This window comes from Coccinella septempunctata, chromosome 3 (genome assembly GCF_907165205.1).
Source record: "Coccinella septempunctata chromosome 3, icCocSept1.1, whole genome shotgun sequence".
Taxonomy (NCBI): Eukaryota; Metazoa; Arthropoda; class Insecta; order Coleoptera; family Coccinellidae; genus Coccinella; species Coccinella septempunctata.
In genome coordinates this window covers 14,148,979-14,167,594 of record NC_058191.1, presented here as the reverse complement: position 1 = coordinate 14,167,594, position 18,616 = coordinate 14,148,979, and the positions used below count along the sequence as shown (strand labels likewise).

At 36.9% G+C, this 18,616-nt stretch overlaps 1 protein-coding gene across 1 annotated transcript in view; it reads left to right on the top strand.

The window, feature by feature from the left end:
• Positions 1 to 1,047: 1,047 nt before the first annotated feature.
• The window catches only part of LOC123308994, a 213,527-nt gene continuing 195,958 nt past the window's right edge, over positions 1,048 to 18,616 (top strand). The window contains exons 1-5 of the mRNA XM_044891829.1: positions 1,048 to 1,213; positions 1,272 to 1,375; positions 1,474 to 1,829; positions 1,884 to 2,105; positions 2,159 to 2,594. Of these exons, the coding sequence (XP_044747764.1) occupies positions 1,054 to 1,213; positions 1,272 to 1,375; positions 1,474 to 1,829; positions 1,884 to 2,105; positions 2,159 to 2,594 (1,278 nt within the window). The 5' untranslated portion in view covers positions 1,048 to 1,053. The remainder of the gene's footprint in view (positions 1,214 to 1,271; positions 1,376 to 1,473; positions 1,830 to 1,883; positions 2,106 to 2,158; positions 2,595 to 18,616) is intronic.

Genomic DNA, 18,616 nt, shown 5'->3' with positions numbered 1-18,616 from the left:
TGCAGGTCTTTATCAATTAGGGCAGTACGCCTTTCTGGCCGGTCGGCCTTAGGGTTGTCTAGCAAGGTTCTGACGTTCCATGCTGCTAAAGCTATGTGCTTTTCATTGGTTGTTGTACGATGATTCACTCGCTGAGCCACCCTCCCCCGGAGATCCGAACCTCCGGATACAAATTTTGTCCTATTCGACTGATCCATCTTTTTGTAGGAGCTGCGTTAGAAGATGTTTAAAAGCTGCACTGGTAACGCTGTCAGTGCAACTTTGGTTGCGGTTTCGACTAGATTATCTTGTGGCACAGGTAACCTGAGACGACAAGGTCTAAGACGTAACTTAAGCAACGCAGAGAGCTATTTACTGCTCAAGCCAGTATTAGGCTAGGTGATTGTGGGAAACAGAGTTATACCGATCATGTTCGGTCGCCAGAGCCTCGTTCGTAAGAACAGGGTGCACCGCGAGTAGGTGAGGTTGGCATTTGAGAGGAGAGGCTATAAAACGCATCCTTTCCCCTTACACCCCAACTCTGGCTGCTCATGCGGCTTATAGGGAAAAAGTGTCCCATTTCAGTTCTGCTTCGGGGTTCCTCCAGCCCATGTTTTATTCTTAACTTTTTGCTTTTTGCATTTATTATGATGATATCATGAAGAGGAGTATTTCTCCATCAATTCAAATCGACCATTGTGTGTAAATATATGTGGTATGTCATATCTACTTTCCAAAATTCTACGCAGACTCAGTCAATGCAGGAAGTTGATTGAAACGAGGTGCCATAAGCAAACATCGAATATCTTACTCATCGATGCCTAGACGTGCATGAGTCAGCTTTACGCAATCGCCAATCGCATAATTATTTTATTGAATACATATTCATGAAAGTTCTTATCATTGTAATCATTTGATTCTGGATGTAAAAGAACCTCTATATTGCCAAAAAATAGTAATTTATTCCTTCTATACCTATAGCTGTAACACTCTTAATGTCTCTGCATATACATATCAATTTGATGCTTTTTTTTAGTGGTTAAAAGTGGTATCATCGAAGAACAACGAATAGCGATGTCACTAGACGAAAGAGTAGCTAGGAGTGTGGCCCTAGAGAATGCCTACGTTCACGACGTTTACGAACAATTTTATGACAATCCGCAGAGCAGACCTTGGCCTAAAGTAAAATCTTTTCTGGAGAGCTTGGAACCAGGTGCCGTAGTATGTGATATAGGTTAGTCATCTAATTCATTCACTTTTATTCTCGAGTATTGAATTGGTCATCTTTCAAGGGTGTGGAAATGGAAAATATCTGAACCTGAACAATACTGTTTTCAATATCGGAGGTGACAAGTCATTAAGACTTACGACAGTAGCTAGGGAAAAAGAAAACGAGGTAGGTGGAAATTCTATTCTAACCTTATTCACTAAATAATTTAATGAGCATAAAATGAACATTACGTTGTGGCTAATTAATAATTACTCAAATTTGAGGTTATCATTCTGGACAATTTGGCCATTCCATTTCGCGACGGTAGTTTGGATGCTGTACTTTCAATAGCCGTAGTTCATCACTTAGCAACCACTGAACGTAGAATAAATGCAATCCGGGAACTAGCTAGGGTTTTGAGAATAGGAGGAAGAATCATCATATCAGTTTGGGCCATGGAACAGACTCATAGGAAGTTTGAGAGTCAAGACGTCCTCGTACCTTGGAGAAGACCAAAGAACCTGCTGAACACCCCTTCACTGGAGCTTACATCTGCAACATCCACATCCGAAGATGATGGTTATCTCCCATACAGTGCATATACGCAAAATAGTGATACTGAATCCAATAAATCCTTGAGGTTAGTTATTGTAGTCGAGTAAATAATCATCAACGTGAAATTATGATATTCCAGGTCTAAGATTAATCTGAAGAGGCGCAATAGAAGGCAGAAGAATATGAATGCCGGTCGAATCCTATCTCCAAGCAGTTCTAGTTTATCCAGTCCAAACGAAACTTGTTACAGCTTCGTTCGAAGGGCTCTGCAAAGGCTTGCTGGAGGTAGGAGGGTCAGTATGCACAAGCCTTGGTTCTTGGAAAGCTGGACTGCCTGTCACAAAGAGTCTTCCACCAAACGGTAAAGTGGAAAATTGGTACCAATCTGAAAAACATAATTTTTTTCCATTTCAGATTCGACCCAGGTGGGGTTCCATCTTGTGAATGCTGTGATTGTATGGACAACGTACAAGATATACCAATAGAGCTCCGAAGGATAGATGATGAGACTGTAATGATCGGCCAAAGGAGAAAAACGTTTCCATCATCACAGCTCATAAATGATTTGCCGCAAGCCGGATTCAAATCTAGAAGCCTCATCAACATTAAAACAGCCGAAAATGATAATATTATCATCCTCGCACGTAACGAAGATGAGCCTCCCGAAGAACCCATCGAAAATCACAACGAAAAGGAAAAGGCAAACATAAAACAGGAAGTTCAATCTGACGTTACAAGCCACCACCTTGGAAAGCCAAAACTCGTGAAACAGAAGAAATCAGTTTGCGAAGAAGATGCTGACGAGGCACTTGATCAACCAACTGACATGACAAACATCGCTAGAACACCTGTAAGATTTTATGTATACTTTTGTTCTTTGCCGTCGCTGCTTCATTTTTCGAATACCTAAATCCAAAAAGATAAAGCATATTTATAAGCAGCAATAGAAGTTCGGAAGTACTAGGGACACTTCGTTATCGGGCTCGTTATCGCCATACGCCACGTAACACTTGCGCGCATTGGCGTAGCTCACATATCATTAGTAGGTGCCTTACAATGAATTCAAATAATTTCATTTTCATTGCTAACTCGTCCAACTTGTGAAATTATTTACAGTACTTCCTGCGACTTATTCATTAGATAAGCAACGTTTTCGACCAAAAGTTGAATGTAGGTATTTTAAATTACCTTCTTTCTTACTTTACCCATTGTCTATGCTACCTCAGTCAACCAGCTTCAGTCACAGGGAAGTTGTTGGGAATTACCACTATGGAAATGCGACTTCACAATGTTAATTTTAAAAAAAGCCACCAGTACTTATTGGAGAGTGCTTAATGTCCTCATCATCGCATATCACGGGTAATTATCCAGTACATCACATGTAAGTGTGTATGTGTTATCGGAATTTTAATTCGTTAAAATTTTCGAAGTTGGTGTTCATCTCCAGAGACCAGGTCTTGTCTTGAACGTTGGTTCTGCAGAAAACATCAGGTGAGCTTATTTTTCCAATCTTTTTTCTTGAGTTTTCCCATATCGTAGAAAATTTTGGCTTTATACCATAGTTATATTAGACTATTGCAGTGAAGATTCCTGAATATTTTATTATTTTCAAATTGTTTGATATTTTCAGAATTTTGAGTATAAAACCATGTCGGAAACCTCAGATAAAGAGGGTTCCTACATGAAAGCGGCCGATGTTGAAGAATTCAGCGACGGCGAACACGAGGAGCTTGTAAAGCTCAGAGAAGAAAATGGGCAGTTGAAAGCTCAAATTGTCAAACTGACTGAAACTGTGTCACAGTTGGTCGGTGAGATGCGCCTCTTGAGAGAGGAAATGACCCGCAATAAGATGCCGAAATCTCATACTTACGCCGCAATCATAAAACCGGTAGCGGGTTCCAAAAATAATTCCTTTAAAGGAATTGTGTCATCTTCCAATAGATGCAGATCTGGAATTGATCAAAAATGACCTGAGATTACAGGGAATCGATGATGCTGAGAATGCCATCAAATAAAACGAAAAAGCCGATACCATTATATCTGGTTAAAACGCGAAAGAAGGATATATACGACATCCAACGACTCTACAATCTCTGTATTGTGGTCGAACCAAAAAAGAAGGCAGAAAGTCCAAGCCAATGCTTCAGATGCCATAAGTTCGGACACGCACAAAATAAATGCTCCTTCCCGTGGAGATATGTGAAGTGTTCGGGCAACCATAGCAGCAGAGATTGTAAACTCACTAGGAAAGGTGAAGAAAGAAACGCTACATGCATTCAAAGAGAAGAAGTTCCCACAAAACTACACAACTATAGGTCCACTGTCGGCGTTAGGAAATGTAGTAGGAAGAATTATAGCCACGGGGCTAAATGAGGAAACCGAAAATCTGAAACTAATACCACCAGAATAGTTCGGATTCAGAAGAGAGCATTCAACAGAGCAACAATTATTAAGGCTCACAGAATACATTACAGAGGTATTCCAAAATAAACATGCTACAGGTCTTGTTTTACTAGACGTCGCCAGAGCATTCGACAGAGTGTGGCATGAAGGATTGATATATAAGATGAGATGTGCTTGATATTCGATCAAAATAAGTGAGTTGATCTGGAATTATCTCAAAAATAGAAGATTTCACGTGAAAGTGGGGGGAGAATGCTCCTCAACAAGAGATATAGAGGCTGGAGTACCCCAAGGGTCAGTACTTGGGCCACTTCTGTACAACATATACATTCACGATATTCCGAAGAATCCAAGTACGGCAATCGTTCTCCTTTTCTCTACTCTCCATAAGTATATAGTAGAAGAAGATTAGCATAGAAAAGGTGAAATAATATGTATGTATATTTGGGGCATATAATTAAAAATGGAAAAAATCAAATATTGGAAATAGGGAGAAGAATACGATACGACAGATGTATATTACTAGTGGCAACTTATGGTCTAGAAACTATGGCAATAACGAAAAAAGTGGCAGAACAACTCAGAGTAACTCAGAGGTCATGGAAAGGATTATGCTGGGTATAAGCTTAAGGGACAGAATTTCGAACACCGAATTACGAAAAAAGACATCATGTGTAGAAAAGGGAGAGCAAGGCAGAGTGTGGAGAGGTTGTCAAACACAGTGACGTTTTGGAGACCTCGAGAGTCAAAAAGAAGCATAGGAAGACCGAGAAAAAGATGGATAGACGATATAGTCGCTGGAGCCGGTAAGCAATGGATGAGAAAGGCAAAAGACAGAGAAGCATGGAAAAAACTGGAAGAGGCCTATATCCAACACTGGATGAAAGAGGGCCTAAAAGGAAGAAGATTTATACCATTTTAATTAAAAACGTGTGCCATGAATTTAATTTCTTTTAAACAGAACTTACATTTTTCCTCATTCGATTTCAACTTTACTTCTCTAGCTTTCTTTAAAAATAATCTCAACCTCACCATGTTCTTTTTTATCTTCACCATATACTAGAATATCATCCATGTATATTTCAGCCCCAGCAATATTTTCGAAAATTTAAAAAGATAGGTGTGAACATAAACTTAAGATTAGCCGGCTTATCTTAGGTTCAGCTTCGGGTATTTGCTAATGTTAGTTTCTTCCATCTTTAGCCGCCTAAACTTAAGAGTAACCACACCCTATCGGCTAAAAATCTAGAAGCTTATAGAAAAGAAGAAAACGATTGGTAAGGCTTGAAGGGGGCAAATTTTTGGCAATTAAAAAAATTAAAAGAAATAGTAATATAATCAATCTATTTGCATATTTCAACATGTCGCCCGTTCGCGGACTGGTTTGTTCCCAATGTTCGAATAAGATAAGTCGTTACGATGATTCTATTAGATGCAGGATTTGTGAAAACAGTTTCCATTTAAATTGCCTGAACATCACCATTGAATTTTTTAATGAAATGCGTGAGAATGGTAATATTGCTAAGTGGTTTTGTGATGGTTGTACCGATTCCAGTAGTTCAAATCCTGAGCCAACCGAGCCTCAGCAATTCAATCCAGGGAGTGAGGATCCACTTTTCTCTACCATCCATAGAATTGTTGATAATTTAGTTACACCATTGCATTCAGAAATTTTGGAATTGAGAAATCTTATCGTAATTCAAAATAAACAAATATCTTCCCTAATCAAGGAAATGTTGAAGCAGGACAAAAACACCGAAACAGATATCATAACAGTTGTACGAGATTCCCCAGATGATATTGGTCACATATCGGGAATCCCCTCGACTAGCACATCGTCGGATGTATTACTTCCCACAGATGATGGCATATCTACAGCTGTTCCAAATGATTCCAAGCTCACTCCCTGTGTGAATCTTGTTGAGGAGAGCTTACCTCCACAAACAACTGATACCAATGAAGGATGGAAAATCGTGAAAAGAAAAGGAAAGCAGAGATCTGCAGATGAGTTAAATAAACCTGAAAGAGATCCTGCAAAGAAGATGACTAAGTTCAAATCGATAATTGGTTCCTCGAATTCGACAGCTCTTGTGGGTGTTCCTAAGAAAAGATTATCTCACATTCACGTATCGAGACTTAATCCTTCAACTACAACGGAAAATCTACAGAATTTTTTGAGAGATAATGTCACTGGTTTGCACATTGAAAAATTGAATTCGAAGCAACCGGAAATGTATTCCTCGTTCAAGTTGACTCTTCCATCTGAATTTCAGTCTCTTGTAATGGAACCATCATTTTGGCCCGAGGGGATACTGATTGATACATTTTTTCTACGATCCCGTAACTTGGTCACTGAAAAACGGGATCAATGACAACTTGCCTACGGAGAACTCCATTACATCCACCAATAAGTTAAGAATATTACAACTAAATGTACAAAGCATTATCAGCAAAATAACCCGAATCGAAGTCTTTCTTAATTTGACTGGTCCTGATTTTATCAGCGTCGTTGAGCACTGGTGCCCACCAGAAAGGATCCTCTATATGAATCTGACTGGCTATCGCATCGCTGCTCAATATTGCCGATCTGAACGTGAACATGGAGGATGTGCGATATACGCTCGTCCTGTATACGAAACTCACCCTTTAAATATAGATAAGTTATCGGTGCCGATGCATTGTGAACTATGTGCTGTTAAAGTAAAGTTGGGATGAGAAGTAATTTATTGTATAGTTAGTGTCTATAGACCTCAATCCGGCGATTTGATGATTTTTCTGCGTACTCTAGAATACGTCCTACACTATTGTACTACTATTTCCCATGTACTATTCTTATGTGGTGATTTTAATATTAACTACCTACTTTTGAATGACAATCGCATGAAAATATTCGATGAATTGTTTTTAAGTTATGGTTTGAATCTTGGCGCATGTGAACCATATATCTATTATATTCTATATCGATAATGGGACCTCGAAAATTGAACCCAGCCCGTGGCCGGAATCGACTTATGCGCATGTGCAGAAATATTAAGAATAAAAATACCTGATTAGTTCTGTCTCTTTCTGATACATGGTTTTATGAATTGACAGGAATGAAATGATTTTACTTCACAACCATTCGAATATTTTCGACCTTAACCTATCAATATGTTGATATTGGTTTGAATCAGGTTCAAACTCAGGTTTGCATTACGCAGTATAATTTGTATTTCTTCGTTGATTTCTAGTAACTAGAAGTCAGAATTCTTGAAACTTCATCATTTTGCAACACTAGACGCTCGGATTCATAACAATAGTGAAATATTATGTGTTTTCCACAGAAATGCGGAGTGCGGAGATTAACAAAAGTGATGTTGAATCAACAAAATTGTAGGACTGTGAATACATTTTTCTAGGTTGTTCACTATCGTATATTGTCTGCATTGTATCTAGATAAGTCTGTTATTGTCTTGAAATTCAGTTGGGAGTTGAGGTAATAATTCTAGTTCAGTTTATATGATTTTTTTTTCAGCACTGAAATAGTGAAATATCTAAATCGACATCTATATATATAAAGCTCAACTGTAGTTACTAGTATCTACAAGTTTCTCATCTTCTGGCAATATTCTTATTGCCAAATTGATTATTGTATTGCTTCTATTGAAGCATGGCTCTTTTAATGAGCACTCTGTACTTTTATATATAAAATATAACTACATATTACATTAAATGTTGACCAAAGAATATTTTTTATTGAGTATTGAGTAGATTTACAAGAGGGGAAATTCAGGAGGTGAGATAAGTATGATGTTGACACAAACACGCAATATTGAAACTGGTATGAAACAGTAATAAAACGAAATTGTTATGTTATTATGTCACTCTTGAGTTTACTGAGTATAGACAATACCATTCCTATTCGGCACTTATTATTTCACAAATCATAATAATATTGAGTGAATAGTTTTGATGCACTCATTTGGTTTGATCTCTTTTCGTTGATTTATCTGAAAGTTGAAAAAAACGGATAAATTCTCGATGAATTCAATATTCATTAACTTTCGCGTCGAATAAAATTCTTCTCAAAATGTGTACAAGAATTTGAAATAAATCATCATTCGAATTCATTCAACGTCAAATATGATTCTGTTATCTGTGAATATGAAAACAAACTAACCAATATCTTGATTGTCATTTTTGAACTTCTAATTCGCGCATGCGTACAAGTGTAATCCTCCCAACGATTTGGCTTAACTTTTTGTCGTAGTCTAGAACGCGTGTTATCGATATTGGTATAATAGATATATGATGTGAACCAACTAGAATATTCACCAACAAACACGGCGTTACTACAGTCAGTAAGGTAGACTATATTGCTACAAATGTAATCCGTGATAGGTTTCATGTCTCTGTGGAAAAACCATTCATAAGTGATCATAAGGCGGTTTTTTTAGAGTACTCTATGAATACATCCGTCAAATCCTGCTCATTACGTACTCAACCGTCTCGAACGATTTCACAAGGCAGCTTGAACTGTCTGTTTTCCCTCATCGTTGAAACTGACTTCGATAGCACCTATTGTGGTCAGTCTGTTGATGATAATTTTATTAGCTTTTTAAATACTCTCAAGTCTTTGATCGATATTGCATGTCCTATGAAGATACATAAAAATTCTCGGCCATCTCGTCCAGGATGGATCAATTAACAGATTATTAGATCAAGAGATAACTTACATAAATTGCATTGGCTAGTACTGAATTCAAATTCATCGTCGATAAGAGATGAGTACAAAAACGCTAAATATCTCTATAATCGTCAGTTAAACTTTTTCAAACAAGAATATTATAGAAACATCTTTGCTAGATCTACAAATGTGAATAAAACTGTTTTGAGGTGTATTAATGATGAATTGCACTCTCGCTCTAGGAATAATAACACCATCTCTCTTCAATTGGATGGTAAAGCAATATCTTGCCCACGAGGGGTTTGTGAGGCATTCGGTGAATACTTCTCGGAGGTAAGTCAGCGGTCCCTTCGTGATCATTATAGTGATGTCCTATCTGACAGTTGTACGTTGCAAAAACTCGTTACCCATAGTTTCTTCTTCTTTCCAGTGGTGAGTGATGAAGTCCTATCTACAATTCAATGTTTAAAAAATAGTAGAAGTATGGGCCATGATGGCATCTCAATTAGAATATTGAAAACGATCGCCCCTCTTATAGCTGATCACCTGACTTTCCTCTTTAATTAATCGATTGATTCTGGGTACTTCCCATCAATTTTTAAACTTGCCAAAGTGATACCAAGACACAAAAGAGATGCTGAAAATAACATAGCGAACTATCGCCCGATCTCAATTCTGAGTCCATTATTTAAGATTTTTGAAAAAATTGTTTATTAGCGCATGTGCGGGTATCTGAGGAGGTTTTCCATTTTGTCGAACCATCAACACGGTTTCAGGGTGGGCAGATCAACGTAGACTGCCTGTACCGAGTTTATTGAGTTTGTACACGTTTGCCTCGATCAGGGTGATCATGTAATGGGAGTTTTTTTCGACCTCTCACGACCGCTTGAGGCATGAATTCATAGTGGATAAACTGTAGCAGGTGGGATTCAGGGGAGTTTTCCTTAACTGGATTCTCAGTTATCTATCTGATAGATCAATATTTGTAGATTATGGCAATTGTTCTTCCAAAAAATATTTCTGTAACCTGGGTGTCCCTCAGGGATCAGTCTTAGGACCACTGCTCTCTTATTGTTCATCAATTATTTACCGGAATACCTAATTGCATGCATACTCATTCTTTTTGCGGACGATACATAGCAGTACGAGCGAAAAGTACAGATGAACTCATACGAATTTGTGAAGAACTTATTCAGCGATTTGAAGCCTGGTGTCGTAAAAACTTGCTCATTATGAACTCTAGTAAGACTCAGATTATCAGGTTCCAGAATCGTGAAATGGGACAGTCTACAGCGCTGATTATTAATATGTCGGGCGGCAGTATTACAACCGCAGAGTGTGTGAAGTTCCTAGGTCTTTACGTCGATGGCTTCTTGAGATGGAACTTTCATTTGGATCATTTAAGTAAGACTCTCAACAAATCTTACTACGCACTACACCGATTAAAAGAGTCACTTCCAATTGAGACCCTCATCAGCGTGTATTACTCTCTGGTGTACAGTCATCTGAACTACAATGTTCTTCTTTGGGGAGCATCATCGGAGAGTAATCGTGTGTTCATCACGCAGAAGAAGATTATTCGCCTTATATTTGGTCTGAGGCCTAAAGATTCTTGCAGAGACGTCTTCAAGAACTTTCAAATTTTCACGTTGCTGTGTATATACATGTTGAATTGTCTGTTGTACGTGCGAGCTAACTTGTCCAAATTGGAGAAATGTTCAGACTTTCATGATTATAGAACAAGGCATGGCAATTTATTGAGTATACCAATGCACACAACTTCCATATTCAAGGCATCACCTAAATTTGCCGGAATTTCTCTCTATAATCATTTACCAAGCAGTTTTAAAAGTTGAATGATAGACAGTTCAAGAAAGAAATCAAGGTGCTATTATGTTCTAAAGGTTTTTTTTTCTTTGACCTGTCCTATATATCGCTATGGTATCTGAAAGGATTAATAAATTATTATTATGACTTTAGCCTTGCGGCTTTCACACTCCTCTCCAGAGGAAAATTCACTTATCCCAGATATCTCAGATATCAAAAGGATTAAGCTCTGTTGGAGCCCTTTCCAGGTTTTCGGGCTCGTGGTGGTGGTCGGGTGCGGGTCGCTCCTTGGCTGCCTGCTGTAGGTTAGTTTTCTGCTCCACTCGCACTTCCTGTCGGAGCAGACGGTGTTCCTCTGCATTCCCCATGTACTTGCGTACAGTTCTCGCCGTTCCGAGCAGTACCGCCTTCTGCATGACTTTATAAATATTTTCGTCCAAATGAAGTTTCCTCAAGTTCTCTAGTAGTTTCTTCGGTATAAGGCCTGTAGATGAAATGACAACAGGGATGGTTTTGATATCTTTCAGCTTCCACTGTCTTCTGGTTTGTTCCTCGAGATCTCTGTATTTTGAAATTTTTTCAGTGTCCCTATCTAGAAGATTGTTATTATTTGGAATTGCCACGTCGATGAATAGTGCTCTGTCCTCATCCTTATTGAGCAATATGAGGTCTGGTCTATTGTGGGTTATTTTCCGGTCTGTGAGAACCGTGCGATCCCAGTAGAGCTTGTGATGTTCATTTTCCAACACAGCATCCGGATGGTAATTGTAATAAGGAACCTTTTTCGGAGTTAGAAGTTGGTTATTATTATTATTATTAATGCAATGCATTTTTTGTATGAATTTCACATATTTTAAATATCAGAAAAGCAATCTGTTGAGCAGTTGAAAAATTGTGAATGAACATATATTTGTTCCTTATTTATTAGCGAATCTAAAAGCATGATGACATAATTTGAGACAAACATGCTATTCTGCGTGTGAGAGAAAACTGTAGAGTAAATGGTTATCTTTCATCTTGTTATTATTCATAATTTGCAAGGGAATTGAACGAGCAAAAGGAGAGAATGAAGACAAGAATAATGTCGCGAACTTCCTCATCAAAATGCCAAAGGTCAAATTCTGGAGAAATATAAGTAGTAGCACCCAATTGTTTTTGTAGCTAACCGGACTATTGGGCTAATAAGCTTCACGATGACTGCACTTGAATCTTCCGAGATGATTCATCAAGGGTGGCGACAGACCTTATTTTAGAATCCAATGACTTGGAAAAAAATGTTTAACAAAATCAAATCACGTTCATAGTTTTTTTTTGTTCTTTTTTGCAAAAGTATTAAGGTTGGAAAGGAATTGCAACATTAAAAACGATAGTTTCGTAGAGAATTTTTCCATAAACCTAATTATTGAATGTTACGGGAAATATACTTTGGCTCACAGAAAACATACTCTATATGTAATGTCTAATATTTCATTACCTTGTGAGGTTATATTCTGGTTTTTCACAGGAAAATTGACTATTCACGTTCCTATTGTCCTGTGCAAAACTGTATACATAACTTATGTATGTAAATTGATTTTAAAAAACTCGATTTGTGGAGCATTAAACTCATAAACAGATGGACATTACTCATTAAATGTTAAATTGAAAACTAGTGGGCATTATGTCACGAAACCTCTATACACCTCTATTTTGCATATTTCAATTCTAAAAATTGACACAAAAACGTTGGGCGCGTGCGTTCTTCTTCTCCCATTCGACCATTCAAAAGACATGACCCCTCCGCGTGTCCATCGAATACATTTTTAGCCGTTCCGTTATGGGTAATGTGCACATTAGCCGGCGAAAGATGAAATTCCCTGACGCAGAAGAATACTTTATCGAGCTTTAGCCGGTCCTAGAATATAACCCTAAGTTTAGCCGGCTAATCTTAAGTTTGAAGCTAACACATATCTTTAGCTGTAACAGATATACTTCACTTGTTAATTTTATACCGAAAGCACACCTTCCAAAAGTTCTATTAGAAGTTTTGTTTTGAAGTTTTGAACCTTTCTCATCTAATTCTACACACCAAAAGCCACTAGCTACGTCTTTTACAGTAAAATATTTTACACCTTGCATTTTTACAAATATATCATCAAACGTTGGAAAACAAAAATTTCCTACGGATAGATTTGTTCAATTCCGAAGGATCCATGCAAATCCTAAAATCACCCCTTTTTTTACCTACTACAACTACTACAACGAGGAAATTAACTCATTCTGTGGGACCTTCCCCTTTGATATTTTTTTTTTCACTTTTTGCTGCATGTACTGCAGGGGAAACATTTTCATCCATCTTAATACTATACCAGGAATTTTTCCGATACTTTGATCCGTCATTGTGACGGACAGTCCGTCAATCGTCCAAGAAGTCCGTCACTGGAAAACTTCCGTCAAAATGTTCGTCAAAATTTTGAATTTAATCCTTGACTTAATACTCCATGATTTAATTCACTATTTTTCGTACCTTAGCCCATAGACATATAGACATGGACTGTGCCTTCCCTTTCTATCTATGCATAAAATACGGTCAAAAAAAGTGACAGAGAGAAACGCACGTCGGGAATGCAGTTGTGTCTTTCTAGAATATTGATTGGTCCACACTCACCTCTATGTGAACAAAAAAGGGAAGGTAAATGCCCGACGATCATTTCTCTCTTTCTATAAAAAAAGCCAATTTCATGCTGACATTGCTCAGTCCATGTCTCTATGTCTATGCCTTAGCCTGAGTGCGAACGTCGCTAGATAAAACCATAGAGAAAAACATAGTGGTCGTCTTGACGTTAATAAGTACGGTGGGAATTTGAACTTTGTATTCTTCTCAATAATATTTAAGATTGATAATAAAAATTGCCAATTTGCGGAAGATCTTTCAGAAGAATTTCAGTTCCTAAAAAAAAAGCTTGATTCTGTCCAATGTACGAAGTGTTCAGGTCAATTCAGCATTGCATTTGGAGGAAGAAGAGGTATTATACGGCATGTTTTAAATGACAAACATAAGAAGCCAAATATTTCAGACATTTAAATTTTGGAGATGTAGAAGCTTCTCTAGCAATCTAGCAACGACTGAAGCTCTGTTCCCATTCTACAATGTAATGCAAAACGATTGTATTAATATTATTATATTGTCATTTTTATGTTGTGATGAGCTTTTATCATTTCTCTGTTTTCAATGAATTGTATTTTTCCTTAAAATCAACATACGGAGTAGGAAAGTGGGAGCATATACAGGGTGAGTCTTTGACTCGTACAAATATATTAGCAGTAAATTCTTGAGGTCAAAGAAACCTTTTCTCTCTCTACCATTTTTTTCGAATCGGCTCGGTTCAAAAGATACAGGGTGTTGAAAAACCATAAAAAAATATTATTTGCAGTTCTATCCAGAAATAGTTTCATCGAATAAAATGAATTTCATCTATTTGATAAATCTTTTTCGAACACAAGGTATCACCCACGTCTTCCAGTTTTCTCATTATGACCATTACTTACCATACAGATACCAAAAATTCAAAAAACCAAACTCTTGGAACTGAGTTGGGCGCTATCTATAAAATAAAAATATTCTTCATATTTTCTCGTATGATGCGCCGTTCTCGAGTAATTTGACGTTAAAAATAAAAAAAAATCTGTGAAATTCGAAAAATTGGGTACTTCGACCAAATGCAACTCTTTGTAAATGATCCACACTTGTGTAGTGTCTCAGATTTAGAAGGGTAATTTTGTTTTACAAGGAGGGGCACAGCTCATTATGAAAACTTAAAATGGCTATAACTTTTCAGTAAGCCGAATCTTAGAATATAGAATAACAGGAAGGAGCATACTGATCATTTCAATTTGACCGGAATAGAGGAGAAATATGGCCGACATATATTTCCGTTTCAACAGTGGCGTAGGACAATGAAGTTTCCAAAAAACTAACGTCAATAGTCAGTTGATTCTGATTTATCAAAAATTAGAAAAGCAAAAGCAAGTCAGAAGCTTTTTCAAGCTCGTTCAAATTGAAAATCAAAGCTGAAATTCACCCCGATTAACACTGCTTGGCTATATACTTAATGGTATTAAGGTCTATGACTTAACATCACCTACGCCCATGGAGTGTTATTATCATGGAATAGGTAACCTTGTTATGTCATGAAATTCAGGAACTCATTAATAATACCTGATATTCAGCTTAAAAAAGGCACCTACCTATGAATTATCCACGATAAAATATCCAAAATCTTTATTTTCAGCAAATTTCAAGAATCCAAATTACCAAAATTAAGTTAAAATATCACTTTGTTCATTTGGCCACAGATAACAGAATCATTTGACTTCCAAGTCTGCTACTTTTCAAATCAAAACTTGGAAGACCAATATGGCCGTTTCCGTCGCACAATTCCCGTCACATTTATTCGAAAAAGCTCCTTCCTGATATTCTATGTTCTAAGGGCCGAATCGAAAAATTTTTTATAGAAAATAAGTGTTTTTTTTGACCTCATGAATCTACTGTTGAAATATTTCTACGATTCAAAGACTCACCCTGTATATATAAATACATAGATTAGTTTGTAAGGGAATCGGCCTAGGTTCACCAATAATACTTTAGTTTTCTTTGCCGAGTTTTCGAATTTATTTTAATCCATCTTCAGGGCTTCTACAAGGATACAAAACATCAGATAAAATCAGCACAGTAAAATCTTATCACAATAACAAACATGACTTACTGAATGTAGAGATTCGGCTGATTTATCTAAAGTTGTTGTCATTGAAATTTTCCAAAGGAAAAGGCATCACAACTAGCACAAGATTTTCTGAGTGCTAAAACTCACAATCAGCTACAATTAATGTCCAAATTTACGTTAAATTACACAAAACCATTTTTCTTTTTACTTTGGTCGTGATTAAGAACGTTCTGGAATAAATTTGACATTTATAAACAGGCATGCGTTTCAAAGTCAATCGGTGAAACAATGCGAGCACAGAACAACACAGTTCAATGAGGTTCATAAATTTGATGTTTTGGCTGTCATTGATCTATCATTCATTTACAGGTCCGTCGTAGAAACTTTCTTTATTTGGATAGGTTAGTAGGTATGTATACATGGAACTCAGACCCTGCGTATCTGATTTTTTGTTTACTACGTTATTTTTTTCTTTGTTAATGTGTATCATCTCTAGAATAATCCTTTTATTATACTCTGCTTGTCTATCTATTACTTCTGCATCTTCAAAACGAAATCTATGATTCTCCTGCAATGCATGGATTGTTAAGGCGCACCTTTTATTTTCTTTATTGATGTCACTTTTATGTGTAGCTATTCGGTTCTTTAATAGCTGTGACGTCTGCCCAATGTATGCACGTGAACAATCCTGACATCCTTTCTTGTACACTACATTCGACTGTAATAACTTTGGGGTGGGATCCTTAAACCTGCTGTATAGTTTTTTTACTATTTGTTGATTATAGAATGCTATTTTGATTTCCTCTTCTCTGAAACATTTTTTTATCTTGTATGTCAAACCACTGATATTCATTATACTCCCAAACTGTATTTGTTTGTCCCCTTCTATTTCTCTTTCTTGTTCTGGTGCAGAATGTACAATACCATCACTTCGGTTGTCTGTCGATGAGTAAATTAACTTCGTGCTGATTGTAATGTTTTGTATCCTTGTAGAAGCCCTGAAGATGGATTAAAATAAATTCGAAAGCTCGGCAAAGAAAACAAGAGTATTATTGGTGAACCAAGGCCGATTCCCTTACAAACTAATCTCTAAAACTGCGACCATTATAGGCCTGAATCTTATAAATACATATACAACATTCACAAGGTCTGTCCGTCACCGAACTGGGGATAATCTGGTCATCATCATCTGGTCATCAAACATTGATGATTGTTCGAAGTCAAGTTGTCCTTTTGATTTTTATTTCTTGAATGATTTTCTTATTTCTTCCTTCCATAACGGTTCCGCATTCCCGATGTTTCTCTTCTTGATTCGCCTCTTGTGTAATATTATTATTAATCTCCATGATGTCATTACAATTTTCATACGCTCCCTGGTGTCAATTTTTGTAAATAAAAAGTTAATGCACTTTTGTGAAGGATGTTTTAAACTGCGCGGTTTTTTTCGAGGATAAATAAAATATAGTTGGCGCACTGAATTCGTCTGGGTATTTTGACAATCAAAAAGTGTGATGTATGACATTTATAAAAATGGCTTCGTACACGATAAAGCAACGCGTTCAAATTGTTGAATTATTTCATGAAAATCAGCGTTCTGTGGAAAGTATTTTTAGAAAATTACGTGAATTTTATGGTTTACATAATCGTCCATCTGAAAGTACTATTGGTAGATGGTAGATGGTTATTAAGAAATTTCAACAGACTGGTTCGGTGGAAGATCAAGAAAGTAAAAAATACAGTTGTAGGGGTCGTTCACAAGAAAATATTGGTTTGGTTCGTGAAAATGTTGCTGAAGACCCTGAAATGTCCATTAGACGATGTTCACAACAAATTGGACTCAGTGAGTCCACAACATGGCGTATTTTACACAAGGATTTAGATTTGAAGCCATATAATGTTCAAATAGCACAGGAACTAAAGCCATTAGATCATTTAAAACGTCGTTCATTGGTCAATTTCATTAATAAACAACCAGCTGATTTTTCTCAAAAAATAATGTTTTCCGATGAGGCACATTTTCAACTTAGTGGCTATGTTGATAAACAAAATTGTCTTATCTGGGGTGAAGAAAATCCACGAATTATTCATGAGAAACCTATGTTTCCTAAACGAGTCACTGTTTGGTGTGCATTATGGTCAGGTGGTGGAATTGGACTTTACTTCTTTGATAATGCTGCTGGTGAAGCTGTAACTGTCAATGGTAATTGATACCGTAGGATGATAATCGAATGTTTGTGGCCTGAATTAATGAATATTGATCTAGAGGTCATTTGGTTTCAATAGCATGGCGCAACACCTCACTTTTCAAATGACACAATTGATTTATTGAGACAAAAATTTGCTGGACGAATAATCTCCAGAAACGGCGATGTCAATTGGCCACCAAGATCATGTGATTTGACGCCAATGGATTATTTTCTTTGGGGTAATGTGAAAAGCCAGGTCCATAAGAATAATCCACAATCGATTCCTGAACTGAAGGATGAAATTATTTGTGTCATTAGTGAGATTGAGCCTCAATTATGCCAAAATGTCATTGAAAATTTCAACAAAAGAGTGGACGTCTGATGAGCTGCAAGGGGAGGCTATTTGGCAGATATTATTATTCGTACATAAATGTCATAACTGATACTTTAATTACCAATGAAAAGTTTTTGAAAATGAATGCAAATTATACGTTTTATTTATACTCATGCATAAAAATGCGCGTAATTTGAAACACCCTTTACGTTTACATAGAGGAACGGAGAATATTTGGTGTTTCAATAAGATTTTTCATAAAAAATATCTCTTAAACTGTTGAAAATATATTAATCTATCTCGTGACAATGGGGAAAGTTTAGTGAAGTTTTCGAAATTTGCATCCTTTGAGCAAATCTCCGATTACGACTTTCTTGAGAAGCTGTCAGTTTTTACTATTTTTCACAATGAAATGAACGTTTAGTCAATGTTCAAGAACATATGTATCTCGTCCTAGTAGCACGGTGAAGTTTTTGTACATTTCAAATTGGTTACGAAAAACAGAAGGTGAATTAACTAATCTGCACATATAACCTCAAAATGAAAAGATTTACACAAAAAACCAATCTGTTTCCCTAGAGCGGACTTTTTACACCTAGTAAGTTGTTCTGCATTCGAAACTTTGTGGAACCATCTGATGTGCATTATCTGTCTTAGATGACGTTGCTGCGTCTGTTCAAGCTGTTTAATATGTCGCCTGTAGGGAGTCGGTAAAGTCCGTAAAGAAGCGTTGGGAGGACCACTGCTCTGTAA